Below are 27129 nucleotides of genomic sequence, written 5' to 3'. Positions count from 1 at the left end.
CAAAAAGCACTTTTAACTGTAGAGAACAAACAGATGTTTACCAGAGGGGAAATGGGTGAAATAGGTGAAGGGGATTAAGAATATACACTTATCATGGGGCGCCTTGGTGGCTTAGTTGGTTAAGCATCTGACTTCAGCTCAGGTCATGATCTCAGGTTCATGGGTTTGAGCCCCACATTGAGCTCTGCGCTGACAGTGCACAGCTTGCTCGGCATATTTTCTTTCTCTCCCTCCCTCCCTCCCTCCCCCCTCCCCCCTCCCCCCATGCCCCCCACTAGCATGCGCATGCTCTCTCTCTCAAAATAAATAAACTTAAAAAAAAAGTTAACACCACAGTGAACACTGAATAATGTATGGAATTGTTGAATCACTGTATTGGACACCTGAAACTAATATAACACTGTATATTAACCACTGGAATTAACATTTTGTAAATCATTCTGGGGCACCTGGGTGGCTTAGTTGATTGAGCATCCAGCTCTTGATTTCACCTTAGGTAATGATCATGGGATCAAGCCCTGTGTCAGGCTCCATGCTGAGCATGGAACCTGCTTAAAATTCTCTCTCTCCCTCTGCCCCTCTCCTGTGTTCACATGTGTGTGCGTGCGGTCTCTCTCACATGATATATATGATATGATATGATATATGATATAGTCATAGTCATTCTGTTCCCATTGTCATAGCCCCCAATTTTTTTGTGCATTGTATACTTGAACGATATTAATTTCAGATCAGGTGCATAGGAAACACTGTTGTATTATAAACCAAATAGAGAACCTCCATGTGTTGCCATATGGGAAAAAGCATATCATTTATAGTTTCCCCCAGGGAAACCTTTGGAGTTGTTTACAGAACAAAAAAAAACAACACATATACTGATGGGTGTTTTTTTGGTTTTTTTGTTTTTGTTTTTTTTGTTTTTTTGTTTTTGTTTTTTGTTGGTTGTTGTTAGTTTAACCCAGGGCAATGAAACCCTGATTTGGGCTTTATGACTTTTTTTTTTAGTAATTTTTTTTAATGTTTACCTTTAAGGGAGAGAGTGAGGCAGTTGGGGATGGAGAGAGAGAGAGAGAGAGAGCGAGAGCGAGAGCGAGAGCGCATCCAAAGCAGGCTCCATGCTGATAGCAGAGAACCCAGTGTGGGGCTTGAACTCACAAACTGTGAGATCATGACCTGAATGGAAGTCGGACATTTAACCGACTGAACCACACAGGCGCCCCATGACATGTTTTTGATATTTTGCAGCTTTTATTTTTTCCTTTATTATTATTTTTTTAATGTTTATTTATTTATATTGAGAGAGCACAAGCAGGGGAGGGGCGGGGGGGGGGCGGAGAGAATACCAAGCAGGCTCCGCATTGTCGGGACAGAGCCTGACATGGAACTTGATCATGAGATCATGACCTGAGCCAAAATTGAGTCAGATGCTTAACTGAGTGAGCCACCCAGGCGCCCCAGATACTGTGTAGCTTTTAAGGAATTTACACATTTTTCTTCATGCTAGTAGTTCCTTATTTAAGTCTAGAAAAGACAGAAGCTGTTGACACTTTGAATGGCATAAACTACTTGAAATCAGATCATTGATTTTGCAGAAGATGGCCTGGAAAATCTTTGAGGATTAATTACACTCTGAAAAATAGGATTTATTGGCTCCATTGTATTTAGATGTGTTTGTGAAAAATAATGATCAATTAAGGTCCTGATGTGGCAGGAGTATAAATTTCTTTTATGGTTTGCCTGTTCTAAGCTAATTTTGGTTATTTGGGCAGATTCCTTACTCCTTATGAGAGAATGAATTTTGTGTTTGGCAGATTCTCTTTTAATATTTTGGTGCCAGCCCTAATAGACCAGACATAATTCAGATTGTCTGCCTTTGGGGACAGTTTAAAGATTATAAAATGTTTATTTTGTTTTTGACAGAGAGAGAGAGAGCAAGCATGAGTTGAGGAGGGGCAGAGAGAGAGAGAGGGAGACACAGAATCCAAAGCAGGCTCCAGGCTCCGAGCTGTCAGCACAGAACCTGACGCGGGGCTCAAACCCACAGACCTGAGAGATCATGACCTGAGCCGAAGTCAGACACTCAACCAACTGAGCCACCCAGGCGCCCCTGACAGTTTAAAGATTATAAAGCTACATTTTTCCTTTTGGAGCTTGAGAAGATTGTCCTTTGTCATCACTGAAGGGCTTGTTCTTCAGTTGTTGGAAGTTTCCTTATCAGAAGACACTTCTTTATTTTTATTTTTTTTTAAATTTTTTTAAATGTTTATTTATTTTTGAGACAGAGAGAGACAGAGCATGAATGGGGGAGGGTCACAGAGAGGGAGACACAGAGTCAGAAGCAGGCTCCAGGCTCCAAGCTGTTAGCACAGAGCCCGACGTGGGGCTTGAACTCAAGGACCATGAGATCATGACCTGAGCCGAAGTCAGATGCTTAACTGACTGAAGCCACCCAGGCGCCCCCAGAAGACACTTCTTTAATGTGCAAAGTGTATTACCTGGAGATCTGGGGATTTTGATGGTTTTTTTTTTGGTCCCTTCATCTAGGATGGTTTTGACTACAAGTAGCAGAAAACCCTAATGAGATTGGCTAAAAGCATAAAGGGAAATTTATTTTTGTTACATAACAAGATATCCAGTACTTTAGTGACAACATCAGTGACCCTGATTTCTATTCTTCTGTGCTGCATGCTCAACATGTTGGCCTTGTCTTTAGGCTAGTATCTTTTAGGGTCACCAGGTGTCTTGGCTTCAGTAGTCTCAGATACACATCTAGACAGAACAATATCTTGAGGAAGTGAAGGGACATCTTCTTGTTCTTTCAGAGCAAGGTAACTTTTCCCAGAGGACCCCTGGCCAACTTCCCCTCATGTTTCGTGGTTAGAAGACAAGTTACATGCCCTTTTCCTAAATCAGCCGTCTCTTAGGATCAGAAGGAAGTACTGCTGTTCAAGATTCTCCCTTAACTAGAATGCAGTTTCACATTCCCATGAAGTTGGACTACCTGATTGGGATTCTGTTAGTGAGGAAATAGTGGAGAAAGACGTCATCATCTACAGCGTTCTCATTCCATGGTTTTCACAGTGGGCCTTCGTGGACACCAGACTTCAGGAGCAACCTCTGATTGTTTTTAGTCTGAGCTGTTTCTCTTTCTAGTACTTCCAAGGCTAGAAGTAGGCAGGGCTAGCCCAGGCCCCTTCACCTGCATCAGAATATCCCACAGGGTTAGCGGTGGGCATGTCTTCAAACTAGAGATGAGGAAATTTGCAGTTAAGGGATTCGCCCACAGCTCCACACTTTGTAAGCGAGGGCTAGAGAGTTCTGGGCACTTTAGTTTTTTAGGTTCTAGGTTTATTTAAAAAGAAATGCCAAACAAAGCCATAGAAATATGGAATGTTTTACATGTTTACTTCTAAGAAAATATTTGAAACACAAAAACAGTACTATAATTTTATGTGTCTATCATGTGGAAACAAAATATCAAAAGTCTAGATCTGACTGGAGGTTGGACTTGTGCTTCTCTGTCCTGTGGGGGTTGCAAAGCTGGGCACGCATCTCTGAGTCCAGCTCTTCCGGGGCATTTGGCACTGTCCATCCCTCTCCTTTCCCAGACACCCACTGACCCAGAATAGAAAGTTCGGCACCTTCCTGGGTACCCTGTCCCCCGCGGGGGCAATCCCAGTGAACAACTGAGCCAGGGTAAGAGCTGATTGACAGTGCTAAGCTGTGTCCACTGCCACCGTAGGCACCTCCAGGAGCCTCGAGAAGAGGCCCTTCAAGCTGCTTCTCCACTTAACACTACCACTGTGTGACTCCTGTTTTCATTTGGTGCTTTTACTCCCTGCAGCCATCTTCCTGGAATCCATTCATTCCAACAAACCTGTCTTTGAGCATTTCCTGTGTGCCAGGTACTGCTTTGGACCCTAGTTAGAGATACAAGGGAATGGTTTGGTGGTGGTGACAGACAAGTAGATGAAGGTACAGTGATGTATGGCTGAGATAGTTGGCACAGGTACCTTAGGAGCCATAGAGGTGTGCACCCAACTCCTGTTTGGGAGAATGGAGTCTGGGGAAAACTCCATGGGGTAGGGAGGAATGGAAAGTGGATAGCTAAGCAAAAAAGTGTGTGTTTATTGAAGTGGTACTGATCAGTTAGGGGAATGGAAAATCATTTATTTTTATTGATAGCTGTGAAATAGAGCTTGTGGGCAGCTTTGAATTCAGAAACTTTTGCAGGGGTGCCTGGGTGGTTCATTTGGTTGAGCGCCCCACTTCGGCTCAGGTCGTGGTCTCATGATTTGTGAGTTCCAGCTCCGCGTTGGGCTCTCTGCTGTCAGCACAGAGCCCACTTCGAATCCTCTGTCCCCCTCTCTCTCTGTACCTCCCCCGCTAGCACTCTTTCTCTCTCAAAAATAAACATTAAAAAAAAAAAAAAAGAACTTCTGCAGTTTTGCAGCAGTTTTCTTCAGTAGACTATTATGCCCATAAGTTATGAGGTTCAGAAGAAAATATTTCATCTCTTGCAGGTAAAGCCATATTCCTGCTTTCACAAATACTTAATTTTTCTTCTTTCGTCTTGATCTTTCAGATGTAGTCTTGCCTGCTACATTCCTAATCACAAAATATATTCAGTACTAGGGAAGTTGCCCATTACTTTAACTTTCTTGAGAGAAAATTGACATTACAGGGTAGGTATTTAAGTACAAAGGGCCTTTCCTTGTCCCACTGGTTGGTGTAGTCAGACAGAAAGGCAAGCTCTGTGGTGCCAGACATGGCTATAAATTGATGGCCACAGATTTAAAGTAGAAGAAATCAGAAGCCTGAATTTCTTTGGGAAAAGCAAACCCTTTTTATGATTCTACAACTCAGCAAGGGATGACTTTCCCTGGCTGCTCCTTGGCACCTTCAACAGAAAAGTTGGAAAGTGTGACCTGATTTCCCAGACAAAAACCCTTCCTTGAGTCAGTGAGAGACCCGAGACCCTTACCATTACTGGATATGGTGAGAAGTCTGAACACAATGAATTTGTGTTACCGTCTGTTTTTTTCCCTGAACACTTATCTTTGAATGTGGAATAAGCAGGGAGAGTTGCCTTTCTGACGGCTGTTAACATACTGCAGCTCTAAAATCAAATCCTATAGGGAACATGGAATGTATATGACAGCTAGGAAGGGAAGAGAATGTGGGCTTCTGTGCATAAAAAAAATGGATAGAGGAGACCAAAGTTGTATCATTCAGAAAAACTTACCACCTGTCTCTCATGCACCAGGCGGCGTTGTACATGCTTGGGGGAATATATAGCAGGAAACAAAACAATCCCTTTCTTTTTTTTTTTTTTTTTTTTTTGTATTTTTATTTTTTATTTTTTTAAAGTAATGTCTATGACCAATGTGGGGCTCAAACTCATAACCCCGAGATCAAGTCACATGCTCAACTGACTGAGCCAGCCAGGTGCCCCCAGAATCCCATTCTTTTCATAGAGCAGATATTCTTTGAACTGTAGGAAAATTGTAGCTTGCCGGGTGTTTTGATTCCCTCTTTTCCTCTCTCCTTTCTGTTAGGAAAGAAGAATAAGCTGAACAGACTCTGACTGTTGGCTTTCAGTTCGCCAGGATCTTCTGCCTAGCTGTCCTTTTGTGGCCCATGTGCTGCATCCTCTGCCCTCAGTGTGCAGCTGGCCCCCAACGCAATGTGTGTTTGTCAAACCATGGAAGTGGGGCAGTATGGCAAGAATGCAAGTCGGGCCGGAGACCGGGGAGTCCTCCTGGAGCCCTTCATCCACCAGGTGGGCGGACACAGCAGCATGATGCGCTACGACGACCACACTGTGTGCAAGCCTCTCATCTCCCGGGAGCAGCGGTTCTATGAGTCCCTCCCTCCCGAAATGAAGGAGTTCACCCCTGAATACAAAGGTCAGTCACTGGCCAGTTTGGAGAGAGCAGTAGCCTTGGGCTTTTGCAGGTTTTCAGCTCAGTTTTCCTTGTGTTGTGGGCCAGGTGATATGATTGTAGGTCTCTTTTGTCTCAAACTAAATCACTTTGTTAGGCAAAATTTGAGACTGAAAGCACCAGCACAGTCTTGAGATCTTGAAAATCTGAATTCACCAATAGGTAAACCTGGAAGAATTCACAGTATTAAATACTGTTGGTGAAGAGCATGCTCTTAGCAAGGTGGTTTCCCCTGTTTGCGGGGATGCTCTCGGAGAGGGGCAGTACTTCTCTGGTTCCGGAGGAGGAAGAGTTGGATGCTTTCCAGGCCAAGGCAGTGAGACAGCTGGCAAGGAGGCTGTGTGGAGCCTTTGTCTGTGCTGGGGGAATGAATTGATGATAAGAAGTTTACAGAAGGATTGAGAAGGTCTGAAAGTCCTAACTTTTGAAGGAAAAATAGTGTTTGAAAATGTAAATTAACTTTATAGAATAGAACCCCATGAATATATACCAGAATTAAGTCACTTTATTTTAAAATTTGATTTTTGTTACTCTGTTTATACATTTTCATTGCCCACTATGGATAAGTTATATTTTTGTGTTCTACTTTTTAAAAAAAATTTTTATAATGTTTATTTATTTTTGAGAGAGAGAGAGAGAGCATGAGCAGGGGAGGGGCAGAGAGGGAGGGAGACACAGAATCTGAAGCATCCAGGCTCTGAGCTATCAGCACAGAGCCTGATACAGGGCTTGAACTCGCAAACTGCGAGATCATGACCTGAGTTGAAGTTGGATGCTTAGCCGACTGAGCCACCCAGGTGCTCCTTGTATTCTACTTTTTAATTTCCCAAAGCTGTTATGAATTTAGTCATGTTTACGTCATTATTTACTTAAGGGATCCTCAATTTATTTTATTTAAAAAATTTTTTTAATGTTTAATTTTTTGAGAGAGAGAGCGCACGTGCGTGAGTTGGGAAGAGGCAGAGAGAGTGGGAGACAAGAATCCAAAGTAGTCTCCAGGCTCTGAGCTGTCAGCACAGAGCCTGAGGCGGGGCTCAAACCCATGAACTGCAAGATCATGACATCAGCCGAAGTTGGTTCTCAACTGACTGAGCCACCCAGGCTCCCCAAGAGATCCTCAGTTTAGAAAAATCAATTCAGGGGCTCCTTGGTGGCTCAGTCGGTTGGGCGTCTGGCTTTGGCTCAGGTCGTGATTTCATTGTTCGTGGGTTTGTGCCCCACATAGGTCTCTGTGCTGACAGCTTGGAACCCAGAGCCTGCTTTGGATTCTGTGTTTCCCTCTCTGCCCATCCCCAACTCACACTCTGTCTCTGTCTCTCAAAAATGATAAATAAATATTAAAAAAAAAATTTTTTTAAATGTTACTAATGGTTAAAAAATGGTTTAAAAAATCCATAATTTTTTTTATTGTGGCAAAATATACATAACATAAAATTTAACCATTTTTAAATGTACAATTCAGTGGCATTAAGTACATTCACAATGTTGTCTACCATTATCATTACTTCCATAACTTTCTCATCACCTCAAACAACCACTCTGTATCCATTAAATAATAACTCTCCCTTTCCACCTCACCGAACCCAGGTAACCTCTAGTCTACTTTGTCTCTTTACACATTTGCCTATTGTAGATATTTCATAGAAGTGGAATCATGTAATTTTTTGTCCTTTTGTGTCTGGTTTATTTCACTTAGCATAATGTTTCCAAGACTCACCCATGTTGTAGCATGTATCAGAACTTCATGTCCTTTTATGGCTGTATACCCATTGTGAATATATATCACATTTTGTTTATCCACTTATCTGTTGACGGACACTTGGGTTGTTCCCACTTTGGACTATTGTGAATAATGCTTTTGTTAATATTAGCTTATAAGCATCTGTTTGAGTCTCTGCTTTCATTTCTTTTGGGTACATACCTAGGAGTGGAACCTGCTGGGTCATATGGTAATTCTGTTTAACTTTTTGAAGAACTGCCAAACTGTTACAGGGCCTGGCATCTAGTAGATGCTTAATAAATACTTGACTAATGGATTGACTAATGGGAAAGTTTTGCATAAGGATATAGAAGCCTAGAACTTCATATTTGGTACTATATGTGGTAACCCCTGATGACTGCCGCTGGTAATACTAAATACATAAAAATCCCTCTTGAAACTTACCAAACACAGAATATTACTGGCATTTTTCCTTAGCTTGGTTGAATTTTAAAAACACCTGTGTTCCTGGCAATAAAGAGATATATGTGTATGTGTGGGTTAGTATTTATACATGTATTTCCCAGATCTGTCTGCTGAAAGGGCCTAAAAACAATGATACTCCAGTAGCAATCGTAGGGCCAAGATCTTGGTCCTTCTAAATACCATTCCTACAGTAAAGGGAAGCAGAACTCCCTGGAGAAATGATTGGTTTCTGAATTGGGGCAGGAAAATAAAAGATGAGCCTGGAGCATCCCCTGGTAACTAAAAGTAAAGAAATAGTCAAAAATGATGGGAGTGTATGTTACAAGCACACAAGAGCCGATATCAGGGAATCCCAGTGGCCAAATCTAGAATATGAGAAATAAAATATCTCTAACTCCATACTGATAGATAAATGGGTGAAAAGGGACATTTCTTCCTTATAGAATTGTAATTCCTTTTAATTAAAAGATACAGAAGGAATGATGGAAACAGAAGTCACCATTAGACACACAACACAGTAATAATTGTCCCTGGCAAGAACCATGATTGATTCTAAAATGAGTGGGCTAACATACTATAAGAAACAGAATATTTAGAAAGTCTCAAAGTATCTCCCTATAGGATATTCATTAATTACAATAGGAAAAATAATAACTTTACAAAGGAGAAACCTGGCAGACTTCACCTTAACCAAGTGATCAAAGTTAAATCACCAGTAACAAGACCTGTACCTTCTGACATAAGAACTGAGGAGGACACAAGATCATTTCTGTTGCCTAAAGTGAGTGATATCAATCTAATCATGAGAAAATGTAATGCAAATCCAAATTTAGGGACATGCTACAAAATAACTGTTAGTATTCTTCAAAAGTGTCAAAGTCTTGAAAGAGAAAGACAGAAACTATATCAGATTGGAGGAGACTGAGGAGGACTAAATGCAATGTGAAGTGAAATCCTGAACCAGAAAAAGAATATAAGTGGGAAAACTGCCAACATTCAAATAAAGTATACAGATTACTTAATATTATTATGTCAGTGTTCATTTCTTGGTTTTGATAATTATAAATTATGATTTCATTTTTAACAAATTTTTTTAATATGCTCTTACTGATGCTCAACAACTGGCTTAAATGAAGACAGTATTGATGATTTTAGAATAAGTCAGTTTATCAACAATATGCATGAAACAGCACTGTTCTTAAAATCTAAAATCAATTAGTGAAATTCACTTAAGGAGCTTGGGGGCAGTGTTAAAAGGGGCCAGGTTTTCACAGGCCCTTATCCATCTCTGCATGTTGGCTGGCACCATCATATTGCAGCCTTCCATCTGCTGGAACACAGACCACAGCACAACATCTGCTGAAGCGAGTTCATTCCCAGCAAGCCAGGGGCTCTTCCCAAGAGTAGCCTTCATGGAGTGGAACATAGTGGCGGCTTCTTCTTTCTAAAAAATGTTCATTTATTTATTTATTTTTGAGAAAGAGGGTGTGCACATGTGAGCAGGGGAGGAGCAGAGAGAGAGGGAGAGAGAGTCTCAAGCAGGCTCTATGCTCAGCACAGAGCCTGACATGAGGCTTGATCTCACCACTGTGAGATCATGACCTGAGCCAAAATCAAAAGTTGGATTTTGACCGACTGAACCACCCAGGTACCCCCATATAGTGGCTTCTTCTTTACTGCTTCCTTCTTTTAGCTGAAAAATAGCTATTATCTACCCAGGTTTTTACAAGGGTTAAATTTATAGCATTATGCTTCTGGCCAAACAAAAAATGTGCAGTGTTTCTTTCTCCTTTGATGGGACACATCGTTTGGATACTGAACTGCATTTTAATCTTCAGCACATTCTTCCCAATTAGAATAAACCCCAGGTGATATTCATGAGGGGCTGGTTTTTTTGGTGTGCTTGCCAAAGCACTCGAGAAGACATTGGGCTCGCTGTTGACTGCAGCATGCATGAGAACAGTGAACAGGACCCTGCAGTACAGCACAAGGGGGGTGGGGGGAGGTGGGGTTTGTGTTAATCATGATCTTTCAGTGCCCTTGTCTTTCAGTGCTCCATAATCCTTTCCAAGCATGGAATTTAAGTCCAATGCATTGGTTAGTAAAGCAGTTGGCTCATCAGCTTGGATTGTGTTGGTTACATCCAAGTCCACATCTGACATGTCAGTCATCTTGGTGTGACCATTAACCATAGCTTTTCAGTTCAGACAGACATTTTAAAATACCTTGATGGGATTCAAGAGCTTGAAGAGTTGGGTCAGAGAGTCTTCCTGCACATGGTCTGCAACCAGAGAAGGAGAGATGTGTCACTTTGTGATAGGGCTTTACCTGATACACTGGCCTCATGAGGAAGCTGAGTATATGGGAATTCTATATTTTTGGTAACTTTCTATAATATTAAATGTATTTCAAAAAAAACCAAACCCTGTACTGTTGGGTTTTGATATATATTAATTGGACCAATAATATCTTCAATTTTCTTTCGATAAATTGGGCTTCATTTGACTTAATAAGAAAGGATCAATTTTTGGTTTAATTGTGTATTTGAGAAAGTATATTTATTTTACCTAGTGAAAATGCAGCCCGAGAAAAGAAAATAGATACTAATGATTTGCTATGGCTTTTAAAGACTTCTGTTCCCCAGTCTGAGAAAAGTTGGGGAAAAACTGAACCACTACTGACAGTCCTTTCCTGGGAGCCACCTGGAGGTTTGAACTTGTCCCAGTTCTGTCGGTTGTGATTTAGAAAACATTTCTCTGGAGCCAGGATTTGACTCCCTTTTAAGATTTTTTTTTTTTTTTTTTTTTTTTTTTTCCTTAGCATCAGAAGGACTCTGAGCTAACAGGGCTTATAGTTCTCTATCTCATTTTGGCATATTTATAGCAGAAGGTTTGGCCATGGATGTGTTGAGTGTGGACGAGTTGGTGGCTGAAGCTGCATATAAAGCATTTGCAACTGTTCTTAGCCACTTAGAGACAGCAATGTGTTTGATTCTGGCTTCTCTCTTGTTTTGTAGTCCTAGAATATTCCTTCAAATGTAATATTCTTCTGGTTCTGTTTTGAAAACAGTAGCAGGGTTCCAAGGTGGCTCAGTCAGTTAAGTGTCCAACTCTTGTTTTTGGCTCAGGTCATGATCTCATAGTTCGTGGGTTCCAGCCCTGTGTCAGGTTCTGCACTGACAATGTAGAGCCTGCTTGAGATTCTCTCTCTCTCTCTCTCTCTCTCTCTCTCTCTCCCTTTCTCTTTCCCTTTCTCTATCTCTCTCTATCTCTCTCTCTCTTCCTCCTCCCCCTCCCCTGCTGGCTCTCATGCACTCGCTTTCAAAATAAATAAACTTAAAAAAAAAAATAGCAAACCATTGGATTCAAAATGGCACAATGGACTTGGATACACATTTCTCCAGAAAAAGATACACAAATGGCCAACAACACATCAATGTCATTAGTCATTAAGATAATGCAGATTGGTGGCACCCAGGTGGCTCAGTCAATTAAGCATCTGACTTCAGCTCAGGTCATGATTAGTGACTTTGTGAGTTAGTGAGTTTGAGCTCTGCATCAGGCTCTGCACTGGTGGTGAAGAGCCTGCTTGGGGTTCGCTCTCTCTCCCTCTCTGCCCCTTCCCCACTTGCGTGCACTCTCTCAAAATAAATAAAATTTTTAAAAATGCAAATCAGAACCACAAATCAGATACCATTCGTGCACACTAGGATGGCTATAATAATTAAAAACAAGAAAAAGGAAAGGGTTGGCAAGAATGTGGAGAAATAGAACACTGCCAGTAAGAATGTCAAATGGTGCAACCACTACAGAAACCAGTTTGGTAGTTCCTCAAAAAGTTAAACAGAATTACCATATGATTAGCAGTTCCTCTCCTGGGTGTGTACCCAAAAGAACTAAAAGCAGGGACTCAAACTGATGCTCATAAAGCTAATATTCACAGAAGTATTATTCACAATATTCACAACCCATGTGTCAGCAGATAAGTGTATCAAACAAATTGGGATAAATATTCACAATGGAATAGTATTCAGATTTAGAAAGAAATGAAGTTCTGATACATGCTACAACATGGATGAATCTTGGAAACATTATGCTAAGTGAAATAAGCCAGACACAAAAGGACAGAAATTACATGATTCCACCTATATAGAATATCTACAATAGGCAAGTGTGTAAAGAGACAAAGTGGATTAGAGGTTACCTGGGTTTGGGTGAGGAGGAGAGGGGGAGTTATTATTTAATGGGTATAGAATTGTTTGAAGTGATGAGAAAGTTCGGGATTTAGATAATGATAATGGTAGACAACATTGTGAATGCACTTAATGCCACTGAATTGCATGTTTAAAAATGGTTAAAATGAGGGGTACCTGGGTGGCTCAGTCAGATAAGCATCCAACTTCTGCTTAGGTCATGATCTCACGGTTTGTAGGTTCGAGCCCTGCGTCGGGCTCTGTGCTGGCAGCTCAGAGCCTGGCTCCTGCTTCAGATTCTGTTTCCCCTCGCTCTCTGCCCTTCCCCCACTCATGTTCTGTCTCTCTCTCTCAAAAATAAAACATTTAGGAAAAAATGGTTACAATGATAAATTTATGTTACGTATTTTTTTTACTATAATTTCTAAAAATATATTTTTTAAAAATACCAAAACCTCCACCAAATGTAATCCTTAGTGTCTGTTGAAATTAGTCTTACAATTGCCAAGAAAATTGGGGCTTATATCAGACCATTGATTTTTCATGTGCCCATCTGCATTCTACCTAGGTGTGAGTACTGATGTAAAAAATAATGTCAGGATCAAAAATATTTTCTTCTTAAACTAGTAGTAGATTGCAGGATTCGTTTAATTGGCAAGTTTCATCTACTATTTGTAGAACTTCTTCCTGCCCTATCCACAGCATAGCCATATCTCCCTGTATCAGGTATGATGCTCTGTGTCTGCCAGTGGTCTGTCAGGGTACTCAAAAGTATGTACCTGAAGAGAATGAAAGGTTTCCAGTATAGCTTTAGATCAGCCTTCAAGACAGAAAAGAGCTAATCGTAAAAGATCAAATGATATATTTGACTATATAAAATTTAAAACTTATGTTTATTAAAATTCACCTTTAGAGAAAATGAGTAAAGATATTTACCACATGTATAACTGACCAAGGATTAGTTTCCAGAATATAGATCTATATCTAAATTAATGTGAATCAGTATGGAAAAGATAGTTCAGTATGAAAATGAGCAAAAATTAAAAAATAAATGAAAACCAAAGACCAAATTAAGAAAATAAATGAAAACCAAAGACAAAAGGCTGATTCTTTGAGAACAACATCTCTAGCCAGACTGGTCAGGAAAAGGAGATGACATAAATGTCCAATATCAGAAATGATATATGTGTCTTCACTAGGGTCTACTGATATTTAAAGATAAAAGAATATTTTGAGAAACTTTATCCCAATAAATTCTACAACTTAGATGAAAGAGGTAATTTCTTGAAAGATACAAACTATGAAAATTTTCATGAAGAAATGGGGACTCTGAATAGCCCTATCAAATAAATTGAAATTGGAGTTCAACACATTCTAGCAGAGAAAACTCCAGGCCCACACAGCTTCACGGTGAATTCTACCAAACATTTAAGAAATAGTAGTTCTACAGAAACTCTTCCAAAAAAAATTAGAGAGTATGTCCCAACTCATTCAGCAAGACCACTATGAGAAAATAAATGCCCCTCACCAACCTAGATGTAAAAAATTTGAATACAATTTTAGTCGATTGACTAGAACAGTGTATTAAAAGCACACTGCATCATAACCAGGTAAGGTTTATCTGAGTAATACAGGGTAGGTTTAACATTCAAAGGTTAAATGGAATTCGTCATATTAATAATCTAAAAAAAGAAAAACCATCTATATCTTAGCAGATGCAGAAAAAGCATTCAACAATATCCAACATCTGTTCTTGATAAAACAACAACAGCAGCAAACTGGGAATAGAAGGATAGTTCTTTAACCTGAGGGCATGTATGAAAAACCTCTAGCCAGCATCATAATGACAAAACAGTTGCCTTGCCCCACAAGATCAGGAATAAGACAAGGATGTTCATGCTCTCCACTTCTAGTTGACATTTTCCTGGAGGTTCTGGCCAGTGTGGTTAGGCAAGATAGAAATAATAAAAAGGCATTCCAATTGGAAAGGAAGAAGTAAAACTCTTTATTTGCAGACAACATAGAATTTTGTCTTCAGTCAGTCAAGTGTAAGAGCAGAATAAAATCCTGCAAAGGACTCAAAATTGACCTGAATGCCTTTTCTTAGAAAGCTACTTTGAAGACATCTTCCACTCTAAGGAGTAAACCAAGAGTGGGAGAAGTAGAGGACCATAGAAGGAATGACCCTCAACCCTCACCCTGGTCAGCGTGACAGCTGTGTGGCAGGCCTGGAGGACACTTTAGGTCAGAGCACAAGGGGAGCCCAGGAGACAGAGAAGATTGGCAGACCAGAGAGCATTCAAGCTGGAACAGTTGAGGTTCTAGTGGAGACAAGAAGTTACAAAGGTGAAAACCTGCAGGAGAGGTAGCCATCTATGAAAGCAAGCCAGGGTACAGATGCGAGGCCCATGGACGTGTGGCATACATTTGAGCAGTATAGTGGGAAGTATGAAAAAAGAATTTCAAGTTTAAGGAATTTTTTCTAAAAGGGCCTAGGGAATGAGGATGAAATGGACCAAAGAGAAGGGATATTCTTAGTCTTATATTGACTTACTCATAAATGCTTCTCATTTTTGTTCAGATTATGGAGCCAATTTTGTACACCGGAGTGTAAAGGAGACATGTAGTGACAGAAGGTTAGATGTGGAAGTTAGACAAAGGGCAGCCTGGACTTTGTTTTTTTGTTTTTTGTTTTTTGTTTTAATCTCCTTGGGTTAGGTTTCTAGGTATTGTGTTTTAAATCCTTTGTTAACGATTCCGAAGAAATAACGGATAACCTGTTGGGTAAAAAATGGGCGCGGTAAGCTGTTTTGCCTGAGTACAGCACGGAGAGTAGAAAGGTGTCAACTTAGGAATGCTGGTGGTGAGGCAGAAGTTCTGTCTGGTGAGGTTAGAATCGCCTGATGCTTAGTGTGGGCAGAAGACTTCTTTTTGGGACTGTTTTGCTGGAAGAAGTCTTGTCTCTACGTGACTCTGCCAGGCAGAGAGAAACAGAGCAAGAAAATGACACAGGGAATGGCAGTATCACAGAGCAGTTGTATAAGTAGAGGGTTAAATCATGTTAGGTGCGGGTGTCTCCAGTGAACACAGTTCTTTTGAATGGTACAGGAGTCAGTCGTTGAAAATCAGAGGGCTGCAGAGGAGAGTGGGAAATAAACAGAGATTAACCCCCGATCAGAGGTTAAGTAGCAGACTTAGAGTTGGGGTGAGTGGTCAGCTGTCTTCTGGAAAGAGGTCTGTTGGTCATTGTTCCTACATTGATCTTCAGTTGGTTCATGGCAGGTGATGTGCTGTGAGACGGCAAGTGCCAGCAGTCTGTGCTGCATAGACCCAGCCTGTGTAGACATTTGTTGACTGGCTGCCTTTTTTTCAACAGGCGTGGTGTCTGTCTGTTTTGAGGGAGACAGTGATGGTTACATCAACTTGGTGGCCTACCCTTATGTGGAAAGTGAGACTGTGGAGCAGGATGACACACCAGAGCGGGAGCAACCTCGGCGCAAACACTCCCGCCGGAGCCTGCACCGGTCAGGCAGTGGCAGTGACCACAAGGAAGAGAAAGCCAGCCTGTCCCTTGAAACCTCTGAGAGGTAAGGGGGTGGTGAGCAGGGTGAAGGTGCATGACTGGTCCTGGCATTACAAACACTCAAGACCTCTCTAGAGTCCTGACACATGGGGAAGTAGGGCCCAAGCTTGGGGAAAGATGGCTGGTATTCTTTGGCTACCACCTGAGTGTGTCACATCACCCCAGTGATGCTGTCTTCTGTGTATGGATGTAGCTGGTCAAGAGAGAGTGATGGTGAAGATCTCAGCCCTTCAGAAGCAAGGACTCCCCGTGCTCTGTGCTCTCCAGCTTTGTTGTGTCTCACACATAAGGTCAAAATGCCTTGGTCCACGGTGAGGTTGCACCTGCTTTCAGACCTTGTAGGACTGCCCAAGCGCAGTGAGAGGCCATCCAGACCGGTGTTCTTTAAGGGTTCTGTACAAGGTTCTTTGACCTCTATGAGGTCAGCTGTTAACCCTTTCCCTGCAACTAAAATTTAGTTTATTGCATTGGAAATTATTTTTCTTGTAGATTAGGAAAATAGTCTATAAAGCATTGTCTCTCTTGATATTTTATGCAAGAAATGTGAACTCTCATAGGGTAGCTATCATCAAAAGGACAGATAATAAAAGTGTTGATGAAGATTTAGAGAAATTGGAACCCTCTTAAATTGCTGATGGGAATGTAAAATAGTGCAGCCACTCTGGAAAAATAATTATTCTTCAGAAAGCTAACCCCATCAATGCTACTCCTAGGAATAGGAGTATTTACCAAGATAATTGGAAAAATACATTCAGACACAAAACTTGTAAACAGATGTTTATAGTTGAATTATTCCTAACAGCCAAAAAATGAAAACAACTGTGTCCATCAGCTAATGAATGGATAAATAAATGTGGTGCATCCATATAATAGAATATTATCCAGTGATAAAAAGGATTGGAATGCTCATGAGCCACGACAGGGATGAACTTTAAAAACTAAAGTGCTGAGTGAAAGAAGTCAGTCACAAAAAAAACACGTGTGATTCCATATATAGAAAATGTTCAGAATAGGCAAGTGCATGAGACAGGAAGGCAAGTTAAGGTATACCAGGGGCTGAGGGGGAGAGGAGGATAGGAAGTGACTGCTAATGGTGATAGTGTTTGTTTTGGGGGTAATGAAAATGTCCTAAAAATTAGATAGTGGTGAAGTTTTATAACCTTGTAAATACACTAAAGAAACCATGAGTTGTAAAAAAAAAAAAAAAAAAAAAAAAATTTTTTTAAATAATAAAACTAACGTAAGCTAAAAATAATGTGAGCTTCCTGAAACAAGGTAAAATCAAAATTCTATGACTAAATTACTTTATATTTAATTTGGGGGCACCTGTCTGGCGGAGTGGGTGGAGCATGCGACTCTTGATCTCTGGATTGTGAGTTCGAGCCCCATGTTACTAGGTATAGAGATTACTTTAAAAAAAAATCCTTTTTTTAAAGTATATTTAACTTCACTTAAAAATAAGTTTCAGTGAATAAGATCTGTGCCTCAACTTAGAAGTTAGATTTGGGACTTTTTTTTTTTTTTTTTTTTTTTAATTTTTTTTAAATTTTTTTTTTTTTCAACATTTTTTATTTATTTTTGGGACAGAGAGAGACAGAGCATGAACGGGGGAGGGGCAGAGAGAGAGGGAGACACAGAATCGGAAACAGGCTCCAGGCTCCGAGCCATCAGCCCAGAGCCTGACGCGGGGCTCGAACTCACAGACCGCGAGATCGTGACCTGGCTGAAGTCGGACGCTTAACCGACTGCGCCACCCAGGCGCCCCGATTTGGGACTTTTCTTATATGCGTGTGGCAGCACATTAGTTTATCTCTGACATCAGGTCAGTTGAGCAACACATGCTGTGCACCCTAGTTCCTGAAGCAGTAAGAGCCCAGAGTGTTCTGGCTCTCCTTACTCCCATTGATGGAAGAGGACACACACACATCGAGGAGCACAGAACCCCACGAGACTCTGGCTGAGTGTGTGATGTTTCCTCTCTGGGCCAGATCTGCATTTCTGGAGAGGAGAGGCCTTCACTCTGAGTAAGCAGGGTCTCCAGGAGTTAAGCTTTTTTTTTTTTTTTTAATTTAGATTTTAGTTATTTAACATACAGTGCAATATTGGTTTCAGGAGTAGACTTCAGTGATTCATCACTTACAACACCCAGTGCTCATCATAACAGGTGCCCTCACTCATCTAGCCCATGCCCCCCCCCCCCCCCCCCCCCCCGCCCATCAACCTTCAGTTTGTTCTCTATCATCAAGTCTCTCTTGTGGTTAGTTTCCCTCTCTTGTCTCCCCCCTCTTCCCATACGTTCATCTGTTTTGTTTCTTAAATTCCACATGTGAGTAAAATCATATTGTATTTGTCTTTCTCTGATTAACTTATTTTACTTAGTATAACACATTCTAGCTCTATCCATGTCATCGCAAATGGCAGGATTTCATTCTTTTTGATCGAGTAATATTCGTGTGTGTGTGTGTAAAATAGACTCTGGTCTGCAGAAGCACTTCTTCAGGGCTTCTTGTTCATTCCCCAAGGGGCTTCCTCTTCACTGATGATTGTGGGACCTAAGCTTAGTCATTCATGTGACAAGGAATGTTCCCCAAGTCCTCAAGCCCATAGCTGGCATTGAAGCCTTTCTCTCAATAGCTCTTTAGAGTGGGCTTTCTTTGGTCCGCCAAAGGTACAGAAATTGCTTCACGAATCATCTGGTGAAAAGCCAATGAACATAGAATAACATCAAAGTCTACCCATGTCCAGGTTCAAGGCTCTGCTCTGAAAGTGACAGCTCTGTGTGCAGTGACCAGACCTCTGGCCTGTTCTCAGAGGCACTAAGTCTCTTCTAGGAATGTAGCTTATTCTTCACCAGGGCCAGAGCTACAATACCAAGGGTAATGCCAGGAGGAATGGGTGCCCTGTGCGGGCACGGAGGACTTATTTGGGTTTACTTGGCAGATGAGTAAGCCTTATTGTTTCTTAAAGAGGATCACAAAGAAAGCATCCATGAATGGCCTTAGCCATGCCCTCACCAGAAGAAAATGAGAGTTTTATGACGCTGAGAGGCATTGGTGGCTCCTCTACTTTCAGTTAAAGGGGAAAGGGATCTCTGCCCGTGTCTCTCATCCATTTCACCCAGTCTGTCCAATCACCCTGCAGGGGAATGTCAGCAATTTCTGGTACACACCAGCCCTGGTGGCTAGCTCAACTGCATGACTTACTCCATCTACAGTTAAAGGAGAGGCCAGAAGTTCTGGGGAGGACGGTGGCATTTGATATTGCTGCAGTGCTCTGCCTCTGCTCGGAGCTGCAGGCTTGCTCTGCCGTTTGCAGCGCACATGGCTTCTCCGGTGCTTGGCTTGGCTTGGCTTGGCGTGGTGAAGGAACATTGCAAGTTACTTCAAAGATTTTTGTGTTGGTGGGAAAAAGGAAGTTGTAGTAAAGTCCTAATATTTTCAGTTGGAGTCACCTTCTCAATAAAACCCCTTTGTGGTTTGACTTATTTTAGAAATAAAATCCCCTTACTGAAATGGCTTCATGACTTCCACAGGCACAAACTTTGTCCACTGAGAAAGTTTCTTTGGGGCCTATCCTGCCTTTTTTTCTTTGATGTTTTTCTCTTTCTTCCAGGTTGATACACAAGCAGACAGACATTCATAAGCATATAATGTCAGCATATGCTTTCTTTAGATCTTATTAAAAATTTGGTTGTAGATGTGGACAGAAATATGATAATTACTCGTGTTCTTGACAGTGGTGTCCCGTGCTCCACCCTATATTTGTTAAGTGTGTAACTGCACGTTTGTCAATTTTTGTATTTTTTTTAAATTGTAAAGTACATCTAACAATGTATCATTTTCACCTTTTTTCAGTGTATAGTTCAATAGTATTAAGTACATTCACACTGTTGTGCAGAGATCACTACTATCCGTTCTCAGAACTCCTTTTTATCTCTGCCAGAAGCTCCACACCTGTTAAATAACTCTCCATTCCCCTTCCCCCCAGCCCCTGGCAACTGCCTTTCTATTTTCTGTTTCTGTGAATGTGCAGTTCCCTCAGATGAGTGGAATCATACAGCATTTCTCCTTTTGTGTATGGCTTATTTCACTTTAGCAGGATGTTTCAGGGTTCATCCAGGTTATAGCATGCGTCATGCGTCAGAATTCCATTCCTTTTTATTGCTGAATGACACTCCATTGTATGGGCACACCATGTTTTGTTTATCCATTTATCCACTGATGAACACTTGGGTTGCTTCACCTCTTATTTATTGTAATGATGCTGCAAATATTTGTGTAGTTTCTATTTGAGTTCTGTTTTCAGTTCTTTCAGGTATATACCTAAGAGTGCAATTGCTGGGTCATATATGATAATTGTACGTGTAACTTTTTGAGGAACCGCCAGACTTTTTCATAGCAGTTATACCATTTTACATGCTTTCCAGCAACATTTGAGGGTTCCAGTTTCTCCACATCCTCTACAACACTTGTTCTGGTTTATTTTTGTGATAGCCTTCCTAATGGATCCGGAGTGGTATCTTCATCACGTAATTTGGTGCAAAGAGTTATTTTTCAGACAGTTTTCAGAGACACAAGTATAAACACTACTTATTGCTCACTTTTATGCACTTGTGCATCTGGGGTCCCTGTGTCACCCATCACCAGGGTCTGGTGCCACCAGGGTGGCAGATTAGGTCTGATCCAGGTCTCCTTCACCCTTTTCACTGAGACCCCAGAGGGTAACTTGTCTGAGCCCCTTCAGCAATGTGTTATGTTCTTCCTTCTTAGCTCCCAGGAGGCAAAGAGTCCGAAGGTGGAGCTCCACAGCCACTCAGACGTCCCTTTCCAGATGCTGGATGGCAACAGTGGTCTGAGTTCTGAGAAGATCAGCCACAACCCCTGGAGTCTGCGCTGTCACAAGCAGCAGCTGAGCCGCATGCGCTCAGAGTCCAAGGACCGAAAGCTGTACAGTATCCTTGTTACTACTTCAGCGGTGTTCCTTGCTGCGACCGTGGGTAGCTCCTGTGTCAGGATACCTTCTAGTACCATGGCCAGGGCCCTCTCTGTTCAGGAGCCCCACTTGTTCTCATCTCCCTTTTTCATAGGCTCTTTGTCATTCTTTTTTTTTTTTTTTTTTTTTTAAGTTTATTTATTCTGAGAGAGAGAGAGCAAGCACACGTTGGGGAGGGGCAGAGATGGAGAGAGAGTCCCAAGCAGGCTCCACACTGCCAATGAGAGCTGGACTTGGGGCTTGAATTCACAGACCGTGAGATCACGGCCTGAGCCAAAACCAAGAGTTGGATGCCCAACTGACTGAGCCACCCAGGCACCCCTGTCATTCTTTGTTTTATTGACATGTTTTTTTCTGCCTTTTGGGGCTGGTAAGCCTGAAGCTTCAACTTGGCAGTCTAGAAGAGTGCTGTTTGGTAGAACTTTCTGAGACCATGGAAGTATCTGTATCTGTGTTTAGTATGGCAGCCACCGGCCATACTGAGTAACCAAAATGTGGCTGCTGTGCCTGAGTTACAGAATTTTATACTTATTTAAATTGAAATTGCCAGATGTGGCTAGTGGCTACCAGATTTGTCAGTGCAGGTCTAGAATCAGGGATCTGCATTTGTGTGCACACGTGCATATGCACACATACATTTCTCCACTCCCAAAAGAGAATAATTACAAAGTGGTACTTTTTTTTTGTCCAAAGAGAAACACCATACCTGAACAGCGTATAATAGTCTTTAAGATGGTAAACGCAAAGAAATATTATAAAATGGGAATTCTGCTGGTCAGTTACTATCTGAAGCAGTAGGCAGTAAATGACTAATACTTACTGAGAAACTGAGGGGAATGTGTTGAGGCCTGTTTACTCAGTTTTCGTAACAGTCTTTTGAAGGAGAAAATGTTACGATGCCAGTTTAAAGATGAGGAGATGGCTGGGCGCCTAGGTGGCTCGGTCGGTTGAGCATCCGACTTCGGCTCAGGTCATGACCTCACGGTTTGTGAGTTCAAGCCCCGCATCTGTGCTGCCGGTTCAGAGCCTGGAGCCTGCTTCGAATTCTGTGTTTCCCTCTCTCTCTGCCCCTCCCCTGCTCACACTCTGTGTCTCTCTCTCTCAAAAATAAATAAACATTAAAAATTTTTTTTAAAGATAAGGAGATGGAAGCCCAAGGGGGTTAAGTGTTCTGCCCAGGCCCATGAGAGGCCAAAGCAAGATTCAAGAGCCCATGCTCTCGGGCACTGTGAGATATTTCTGCAGCCCTTTTTAAGTTTTATTGTCATTTGTTTATAAGTTATTGCAGATGATGAAATTAATAGCCAAATTTAATGGTTTTCTAGTAGATCTTCTTTAAAGAATTAGGAGATGTTAACATGTGCATCATCGAGCAATGCCAAGTATGTTATCATCCAAGACTGTGGTTGCTTCATGGTCCTCCAGTATGGAACTGAGGTCCAGGCTTTGGCCCTGATGACTTTTGGCAGCCTTGTGACTAGCCTGTGTACCTTTATCCAGGGTGGTTGCAGACCACAGATTTAAATGAGGACATGGGTATAAATACCAGCCGGCCAGGACCATAGAGGCATTTTGAGCAGAAGGTCCTAAAAGTACTAAGGGACAAGCTGAAGTATATAGTCCACTGGTTTGAAGTTTAGTCAGTAAATGGCAGGATAGAAAGGTATTATTTATTTACTTACTTAAAGTTTTGTTTTGTTTTTTTTTTTAATTTATTTTGAGATAGAAGAGTGTGGGAGGGTGCAGAGGGAGAGGGAGAGAATCCCAAGCAGCCTCCGCACTGTCAGTGCACAGCCTAATGTGGGGCTTGAACTCAAGAACTGTGAGATTGTGACCTGAGCCGAAGTCGGACGCTTAACTGAGCTACCCAAGTGCCCTGACATGGTAGAAATTTAAATCCATCTTTTCCTAAGATTCCTGTTCGGAAGTGGTAAACCTTATTTCTCGTGTTTGTGATAGTGCTGTGAAGATGTCTTCCCTATTTCTTTTAGGCCTGGATGCGGTATGGCTTGAGCAGGGCCTTGGTTTACTTACGGTGCCAGGGATGCATGTGAATCTGGCAGACCTTCTTTAGTTTGTGTATGCCTACCAGACAGAGTAAAGTAGAATAAAATAAATGTGATGGTATCAGCAGATTGTCATAGATCCATACCGTGGAAAATTATTCAGCCATAAAAAAGGAATGAAATTTTGTCACATGCTACAGCATGGTTAAAACTTGAAAACATTTTGCTCTGAAACAGCCAAACACAAAAAGACAAATATGAAGTATCTAGAGTAGGCATACTCATAGAGACAGAAACTGGAATGGCAGTTCCCAGACATGGGGATGTGAAGAGGAATGGGAGTGTGTGTAGTGGGTACAATTTCTGATTTCTGTTTGGGAACATAAAAAAGTTCCAGAGATGAAGGGTGATGGTGGTTGCACAGTAATGTGAATGTACTTAATGCCACTGAACTGTGCAGTTAAAAGTAGTTAAAATGGCGCGGGGGTGGGGGGGCAGTGCCTGGGTGGCTTAGTCGGTTAGGCGTTCAACTTCGGCTCAGGTCATCATGATCACACAGTTTGTGGGCTCGAGCCCTGAGTCGGGCTGTCTGCAATCAGTGCAGAGCCTGCTTCGGGTCCTCTGTTCCCATCTCTCTCTGCCTCTCCCCAGCTACTGCACGTGTGTGCTCTCTCTCTCTCAAAACTAAATAAACACTTTTAAAAAATAGTTAAAATGGTAAATTTTGTTATGTGTATTTTGCCACAATAGAAACATTTTTGAAAATAATTGATAGGCCTGTGGTGTGAAATCTACATTTGAGAATTTGTGAGGTGAATACAGATTACATTTAAAGAGAATGCACCCTTTTATAGAAAAACTTGGTTGTGGTTTCATGGTTGGGGCTGATGGTGAGTGTGGCTGTTACTCTCCTTGACGTGGTCCAGAGTTCCTCTTGCTTGAGAACGTGGTGCACCACTTCAAGTACCCCTGTGTTCTGGACCTGAAGATGGGCACCCGGCAGCATGGTGACGATGCATCAGCTGAGAAGGCGGCCCGGCAGATGAGGAAGTGCGAGCAGAGTACGTCAGCTACACTGGGTGTCAGGGTCTGTGGCATGCAGGTGAGTTGCCCTGGTGAGAGCCTAGCTGCTGCCGCCCACGTGTTTGGGGTTGCACATGTGCCTGCCTGCTATCCATGCCAGGTGTCCTCCGGGCCCACAGTGGTCCAGAATCTCCTCCGAGAGGGTGAGTGCCCCACGGGATGCTGAGTGCATCCTTATAGGTATGTTCCCTGAACCCTCTCGGCCTTAACCTGATGACCTTTGGGCTCCAGACACAGAGCCACTGTGAGAGCCTGTTGCCTTGACATTGGGACGATTAAGGGTGGTCAGAAGTACTTTTGACAGTGCCTGCCCAGGGCACTATAAGGTCATCAGACCTTTCTGGTGCTCACCCCCTCTGTCTCCTGGGCTTTCAGGTATACCAGCTGGACACAGGACACTACCTCTGCAGGAACAAGTACTATGGCCGTGGGCTCTCCATTGAAGGCTTCCGCAACGCCCTCTATCAGTACCTGCACAATGGCCTGGACCTGAGGCGTGACCTTTTTGAGCCCATCCTGAGCAAACTGCGGGGCCTGAAAGCTGTGTTGGAGCGGCAGGCATCCTACCGCTTCTATTCCAGCTCCCTGCTTGTCATCTACGATGGCAGGGAGTGCCGGGCAGAGTCCTTCCTGGAACGCCGGGCCGAGATGCGTCTCAAGCACCTGGATACTGGGCTCCCTGAGATGGCGCCACCCTGTGGCCCTAGCACCAGCCCCAGTAGCACCAGCCCTGAGGCCGGCCCCTCCTCTCCACCCAAGGTGGATGTCCGCATGATCGACTTTGCACATAGCACGTTCAAGGGCTTCCGGGATGACCCCACCGTGCATGATGGGCCAGACCGAGGCTATGTGTTCGGCCTGGAGAACCTCATCAGCATCATGGAACAGATGCGGGACGAGAACCAGTAGGCCCCGCCCTGGGCCCCCAGAACCCCTTCCTCTCCACCCGCAGGCAGGGACCATTGCTCTGACTGAACTCGCCGTAAGGACACACAGACTTGCTTTTAAAGGGTTATATTTCTCTTTGGTGTAAACTAAAAGAAATGTTTTTAGCTGTAGCCTGGAATCCATATATATAAAGTGAAGGAGGGCACAACACACATCCTCACAGCCAGGCTTCTTTAGCTCTACAGTTCTGACTGCTGTGTCCAGGCTGACTTAGGAAGGAAGAGGTGCCCTTGGTGGATGGGCTTGGCAGCAGGGACAGGGTGCCCTTGGACGTTGGTTTCTCTTGCCTAGGTCTTTGGGGTCTGTGGCTATAGGGCCCTGCAGGTTTTAGGGTGAAGCACTGGGCTGGTGCAGGTTCCCTCTGTGCTCACTCATCCTTTGTTCCTCAGAAGTAGAGGATTGGGTGCCCAGCTCTTGGGGACTTTCTAGTCTGGTGGTGTGGGCATCAGCCAGTGCTTTAACAGATGCCCCCAGGATACCACAGGGCCAATTGCACATAGCTGGACCCGTCCTTCTCAGTTCTGACCTTGGCGTGAGGCTAGATTCATGAAGCTGTGCTGAAGCCAGCTTTTGACAGAGAGTAGGCCATGGGATTCCCAGGCACTCTTTGGCACTTGAACCTGCTCCTCTTCCTGCCTGCACACCCCAGCCAGCCTTTCTCACCAAGATCCCTTGCCTGAAGAGGCTACCCCTTCCTGCCCCACTGAAGGGGTCCCTGCTGTATTTGCCAAGGAGAGTTAATGTCCCAGCAGGCTCCAGGGCCTCTGGTGGCTCTGGCCCAGACAGTATTTGCAGTTCTTGGGCTATGGGTGGGAGTCCTCTTCCTCTAGTTTGGGCAGCTGTGCTGCCTGTGGATGGGCTGCCCGTCCCAGGGCTCAAGGGCTGTGGTCCGCTCAGGGTGTCACCTTTCCCCAGGCTAAGCTCAAGGCAGCAGCCCATTGTAAGGAGCTCCAGTCGTGGGAGGGAGAGCTTTTTTTAAGCTTGTCTTCTCATAGGGACATTGTTTGGGCCCTGGGTGCAGGTGCCCAGATTCTGCTAATGAGTTTTGTCTTATCATTCCTGGGATCCATCAGTCTGTCCATTTCTCCATCTGCCAGCCCTTGTTACTTGGGATCTTTCCCCTGGGCTGTAGCCTTGTTTATTAGTAAATATTGGTTTCCATCATGCTTTCCTCAGCAAAATAGTCTTTTCCATTTCTGAGGTGAGCTTTGGCCCTTGTGCCTGTTGTCAGCAGGTGCTACCTTTTTACAAAGAACTGGTAGCAGATGAATTGTATGAGGTATTTCCCGGCTGGCCCAGCACCTTGTCTGTAGGCCTGGAGTGTGGCCCTGCTTAACAGTGTGGTACAGTGAAGGCCCAAGGGGCAACCCTTCTTGTGGTTTCAGTAATTTTTGCCGCCAGCCCTTAATGGCACAGAGACCTGCCACCTCTAACATGTGGCCAGGAGGTGACACGGCACTCAGCCATTGCCATGGTTAGTGCCCTCACCTCTGGGCCTAGGGCCGCTGTCGTTGTCACTTTTGGCATGGCCCTTGTTTGGGCATTAAAGGTAAGCCTGCCAGTCTGTATATGAGAAGCCTTGATAACTGGTGGACTACTTTCCTAGTCCTTAGAGATGCAGCCTCACACATTTTAAACGGGCTCCTTGATGGATCCCATCTCTCTCGGCCCTCTGATCCTGGTGCCAGTGGTGGGCAGGTTCCCCATTCCTTGGGGCTGGGAGGGACAGCTTGCCTGTTTCTGGTCAATAATGACCATCTTTCTTGTACCATTCTGTGGCTTCAGCCATAAGGGTAGTAGCTCTTCATTAGTGCAGACCGTCGTTTCCTGGCAGGGCAAAGGCCAAGACAGAGTCAGGGGCTGCTTGGGACTCCCTTCAGTTGAAACTCTCCAGCCTGGGGATGTGCTGTGCCACCTCAGTTCCTGTATTTGGGGGAGCAGATGCTGCCCCATTCTCTTCGTAGTGAGAGAGCTATACCCACTTACCTTCAGTGTTTTCCTGGCACTAAAAAGAGCAGAAGGGTCTGGGATTTGCTGCTTCTCCATTAGGGCAGGACCCCTCTTTTCGGCACTTTTGACACTGGGGGGACCCAGCTCTGTTACCTGGTGGGTGTTGGGCTTGTGTGTGCACACATGCTCTCTCTCTCTGCCTCTACTCTCTCCCAGGTCCTTGCCAGAGAGCCCTGTCCCTGCCA

At 43.2% G+C, this 27129-nt stretch overlaps 1 protein-coding gene and 1 pseudogene across 3 annotated transcripts in view; one reads left to right on the top strand and one right to left on the bottom strand.

Moving 5' to 3' along the window:
- Nucleotides 1-25044, top strand: part of IP6K1 (inositol hexakisphosphate kinase 1) — a 55762-nt gene extending 30718 nt beyond the window's left edge. Inside the window, exons 1-6 of one of the 3 annotated variants that reach the window (XM_042929394.1) lie at nucleotides 2459-3905; nucleotides 5559-5909; nucleotides 15699-15909; nucleotides 20675-20856; nucleotides 23830-24005; nucleotides 24362-25044. In XM_042929394.1, coding sequence (XP_042785328.1) covers nucleotides 5687-5909; nucleotides 15699-15909; nucleotides 20675-20856; nucleotides 23830-24005; nucleotides 24362-24895 — 1326 coding nt within the window. In that variant the 5' untranslated portion in view covers nucleotides 2459-3905; nucleotides 5559-5686 and the 3' untranslated portion in view covers nucleotides 24896-25044. Of the gene's footprint in view, nucleotides 1-2458; nucleotides 3906-5558; nucleotides 5910-15698; nucleotides 15910-20674; nucleotides 20857-23829; nucleotides 24006-24361 lie in introns of those variants that run through there. The other 2 variants (XM_042929392.1, XM_042929395.1) reach the window with 2 other exon arrangements.
- LOC122213608 lies at nucleotides 8964-14448 on the bottom strand (annotated as a pseudogene).
- Nucleotides 25045-27129: the final 2085 nt, after the last annotated feature.

The sequence above is a fragment of the Panthera leo genome, chromosome A2 (assembly GCF_018350215.1).
Source record: "Panthera leo isolate Ple1 chromosome A2, P.leo_Ple1_pat1.1, whole genome shotgun sequence".
In the NCBI taxonomy this organism is placed as follows: Eukaryota; Metazoa; Chordata; class Mammalia; order Carnivora; family Felidae; genus Panthera; species Panthera leo.
Note: the sequence above shows the minus strand (reverse complement) of the source record. Positions and strands in the feature narration are given on the sequence as shown.